General features: G+C 42.3%; 1 protein-coding gene and 1 pseudogene across 1 annotated transcript; both read left to right on the top strand.

The window, feature by feature from the left end:
* Positions 1-1,246: 1,246 nt before the first annotated feature.
* On the top strand, positions 1,247-3,051 carry LOC118338616 (NACHT, LRR and PYD domains-containing protein 3-like). Its single transcript, XM_035675892.1, is given in 3 exon segments — positions 1,247-1,526; positions 2,307-2,512; positions 2,515-3,051. Coding segments are annotated over 3 exon segments (1,017 nt in total). The 5' UTR covers positions 1,247-1,252.
* A 363-nt stretch (positions 3,052-3,414) lies between these two features.
* LOC118338615 overlaps positions 3,415-4,824 on the top strand; it is a 1,529-nt pseudogene continuing 119 nt past the window's right edge.

Consider the following 4,824-nt stretch of genomic DNA (forward strand, 5'->3'; position numbering starts at 1 on the left):
AGCTGCTAGCTAACTAGCTTTTCACAGGGAAGCACTAACGTTGTATTATTGTGCTAGTCTAGTTCGATCAGGAGCTTTTGTTTTGTTTGTTTGTTGTGTGGTATGTTTGCTGTCAGCTGTTGCTTTGAGGATAGGAGGAGAAAAAGAGGGGAGGCAGGGGAATGAATGAGGAGGTAGAAAAAGATAAAAGAGGAGGAGGTGGAAAGCTGATGACTCTTCACTGCCCTCCAGTGGTTAAGGTCAGTAACTACAATAAACTTTTTATTTCCATCAGGTGGAACAGTAAAATCCTCCTCATCAGTTCCATGGGCCATCTAGTGGATGACACATTTGGGACAAATATTGCTTTATACATCAATCTATAACATTTTCATTATAAATTATGTAAATCAAGCATTAATGCATGGCCTAATATTATCCAACAGAACACAACATTTAGGGTTCAGCATTCATTCTTTAAAAAATAACAGTAGCTTGAAGGAAAGCACAACAATCTTTACATCTTTATAGTGCGACTCTTCTGATATTGGAGCACTTTTAGTCTCAACGCCAAAAAATAATGAAAAAGAATAATGTCTTTAATCTTGTACTTGGATGGGGGAGAGTCAGACGTTTGAATGGGTTTGTCAGTGAATCCATGCCAGTGAATGTACAGTCTACTGACAGTCACCCTGCAGAGACACACAGAGACAGACGCTCTCTGTGCAGATACAGTCTTTATTTTACCAAGTAAAGCAACAGCATCGTTATGATAGACTACATCACTGACAATAAGCGTGCTGTTATTAAAACTGAATCATGGCTGAAAAAATCCTTTTGTGCTTTTTGGGTGACAGCTGAAGAAAGTCAGCAGAGACACATACATATATAATGTGTTTGTATATATACATGATACATATTTTCGCTAACATTAATATTAAAATAATAATGATAATCACCACAGAGCTGCCTCGTCGCTTACTTTTTGTTCTCTGTAGAACATTGACCACTATGTTTTTTTCACACGTGTTCACCTTAAAGTTGTGGTTTCATGATGATTTTATCTTTCTGGTGTTTAGTATTGTGAGCCATGCTGCAAGCATGGCTAAAGACAACAACAAACATATTCAAGAACTAAAAGTTGGTGGAACAAATGCAAACTGAAAATGTGTCAGTTCCCATGTGGTGATGCTTTAACTCCTGTTGTTGCTCTGATACATTTGTGTAACTGTTTTCCTTCAGGTTGCCAACACTGCCTGAACAAAGAGCCACAATGACGGCAGAGAACCTTTTGAACACTCTCGAGGATTTAATAGATGAGGAATTAGAGAAGTTCAAATGGTATCTGAAGCAGCCACACATCCTGGAAGGCTACAAAACCATCAGAGTATCTGAGCTGGAGAAGGCAGAAAGGTGGAAAACAGTTGACCTTATGGTGAACACGTTTAACCTTGATGGAGCTCTAAAGGTGACCAAGAAGGTTTTAGAGAGGATATACAGAAATGATCTGGTGCAGAGTCTGCCAGAAACCAGCTCAGGACCAGAAGGTCAGTCACACTTTATTTATTTGTATTTCAGGTAAAAAGAGTAGGTTGACACAGACAATGATACTTGCGTTACTCATGAAGGAACAGTGTCTCCAAGTACAGATTGTATTTACCAAAATAACCTGGACGGTTTTATGCACATGGCTTTATGCTCTGCGTTGTTTGTCCGTCAGGAGTTCTGTCAAATATTTACATGTTTGTCCAGCTTTAAGCATAATTTCTGTGCTACACTTTTAGGTGTGGGTTCAGCAGTCTGTTGCTGAGGGACCTGTTTAGGGCCCCACAATCAAAAAATTATTTAACTCAGCTTCACCCTTCCTGACAATAGAATGAGAAATCTGGTCCTGGTCAGAGAAATTGGTGTTGAGATTTATTGGGCCACCTCGTTAATTTTCAAACATGTTTGATATATAGGAGTCAAAGTCTGGATGATGATGGGTGGATTTTCCCAAAGTCCGCTGCTCTTAAATCCAAATAGCATGTTTCCTTTTCTGATGACTGTGGGCTGTGGAGTCAATCATTGGGTGTGCAGTTACACTTACACACGTTGTACCCAGGAACTATTGTTATAAACAGCTAAGATGTAGTTTTTGATGAATATTCCAGAAACCCTGACCATGTATAGGATCACAGGAAGCACTCTTCTCTATTAACAAAACTGTGTTCGGGCCGAATGGGAGGCAACTTTTTAAGGCAGCTAAAGTCAAAACAAAGATGAGACAGGATCACCCAGACACACTGACTGACCAACCCTGATGATTTTTGTTTGTGTTCGTTCAGGAAGTCATTCTGGAGTTTGTCAGCAAAAACTTAAATCTAACCTGAAGAAGAAGTTCCAGTGTGTTTTTGAGGGGATTGCTAAAGCAGGAAACCGAACCCTTCTGAACCAGATCTATACAGAGCTCTATATCACAGAGGGAGGGACTGCAGAGGTCAATGATGAACATGAGGTCAGACAGATTGAAACCAGCATCCAGGAAACCAGACAGACCAGAAACAACAATCAGACAAGAAGAACCTTTTAACCTCACCTGGAAGAGATGAACCAATCAGAACAGTGATGACAAAGGGAGTGGCTGGCATTGGGAAAACAGTCTTAACACAGAAGTTCACTCTGGACTGGGCTGAAGACAAAGCCAACCAGGACATACAGTTCACATTTCCATTCACTTTCAGAGAGCTGAATGTGCTGAAAGAGAAAAAGTACAGCTTGGTGGAACTTGTTCATCACTTCTTTACTGAAACCAAAGAAGCAGGAATCTGCAGGTTTGAAGAGTTCCAGGTTGTGTTCATCTTTGACGGTCTGGATGAGTGTCGACTTCCTCTGGACTTCCACAACACTGAGATCCTGACTGATGTTACAGAGTCCACCTCAGTGGGTGTGCTGCTGACAAACCCTCATCAGGGGGGCGGAACACCCCGCTTTCCCCCTCCTGCTCGCGCTCCTCGGATAACCAACACCGACCTGCAGCAGCAATGCAGATTCCCGTCCCCTCCGCAGCTCGTCGTTGACCCAACACGCTGAACACAACGGTCCAGAGGGGTTTCACTGATCCTCAAAAACTGAATACTTCCGCAAAGAAATGACCAAGATGAAGAAGCTTGTCGCAAGATACTCATCTCCACATCAAGACATCACAAGGCCTCCACCGATCCTATGTGCTTACATCCCCAGTCTTCTGCTGGATCAACTTGCTACGGTTTTGGAGGATGTGTTGAAACCAGAGAGGGAAGGTAAGAAGCTGCCCAAGGACCCGCTGGAACTGAAGATATCGTACATCCAGCGTTCCTGTTTGTGCAGTCCAACTGAAGAGCTCTAAGTATTAGCAAAGGGGCTTTTCTTGAGTCGATCGCACAGTGGAATCCAGTACTAAAACAAACAAAGGAGATGATTGAAGTCTCCCCTGCGGCAACTGCTTTTGAGCAGCTGGCAGAAAGGCAACCTTTGAATCTTCTTGAATCAGACCTGACAGGAGTGTGGCATCAAATATCAGAGCAAGCTCAGTGTAGCTCAGGAAGTGGTTCACCCACCAGATCTTTTAAAGAGGAAGAGTGGACTTGTACCGAAAGGACAAGGTCTTCTGCTTCGTCCATCTGAGTGTTCAGCGAGTTTCTGGCTGGGCTTTTATGTCCCATCTGACATTCATCACTCCCTGGAGTCAATCTGCTGGGCAGAAGAACAAACAACATCCTGGATGTCTAAACTATCGCGGTGGAATCACATCTCGTAAGCCAGTATCGTGCTGTGGACAAGGCCTTACAGAGTCCAAATGGACACCTGGACTTGTTCCTCCGCTTCCTCCTGGGTCTTTCACTGCAGACCAATCAGACTCTCCTACAAGGTCTGCTGACACAAACAGGAAGTAGCTCACAGACCAATCAGGAAACAGTCCAGTACATCAAGAAGAAGATCAGTGAGAATCTCTCTGCAGAGAGAAGCATCAATCTGTTCCACTGTCTGAATGAACTGAATGATCGTTCTTCTAGTGGATCAGATCCAACAGTCCTGAGTTCAGGAAGTCTCTCCACAGATAAACTGTCTCCTGCTCAGTGGTCAGCTCTGGTCTTCATATACTTTTCATCAGAAAAAGATCTGGACGTGTGTTGACCTGAAGAAATACTCTGCTTCAGAGGAGGCTTTCTGAGGCTGCTGCCAGTGGTCAAAGCCTCAAAAAAAGGCCTGTAAGTACAGCAGGAGGTTGATTTATCACATTTTTAAAAGAGTCTGCTATATCTTCTGCTATATAACAGGAAATAATAAACCTTACTCACTTTTTATTTTTTTCCCTTTTTATGCTGTCTCTACAGGACTGAGGTGGCTGTAACCTCTCAGAAAGACAGCTTGTGAAGCTCTGTCTTCAGTTCTCAGCTTTTCCCAGTCCTCTTAGGTCTTAGGGAAGAGCCTGGACCTGAGTGACAATGACCTCCTGGATTCAGGGTTGAATCTGCTATCTTCTGGACTGGAGAGTCCACATAGTACACTGGAAACTATCAGGTCATGATTACGCTATCTGTAATTTGTGTCACTGAAAGTAAAACTCACTTTAAATTCACTTCAATTGTGAAACACATAAAAAAAAAAGAAATTACTTTGCTCAATTTTGATTAGTTTATGTAAATTTTTGTGGTATCCCTGGAAATCTATGGTTTTACAAATGAATATTTTTTTGCCTTAAATGTTGCACACACAGATGTAAGTCACATTAAATATTGATTCAAATACTTCAAATACATCTCTTTAAAGGCTGAGTGTGTGCAGACTGTCGTGGCGAAGCTGTGAAGCTCTGTCCTCAGTTCT

This window comes from Morone saxatilis, unplaced genomic scaffold, assembly GCF_004916995.1.
Source record: "Morone saxatilis isolate NCDOM2014 unplaced genomic scaffold, NCSU_SB_2.0 Contig470, whole genome shotgun sequence".
Taxonomy (NCBI): domain Eukaryota; kingdom Metazoa; phylum Chordata; class Actinopteri; family Moronidae; genus Morone; species Morone saxatilis.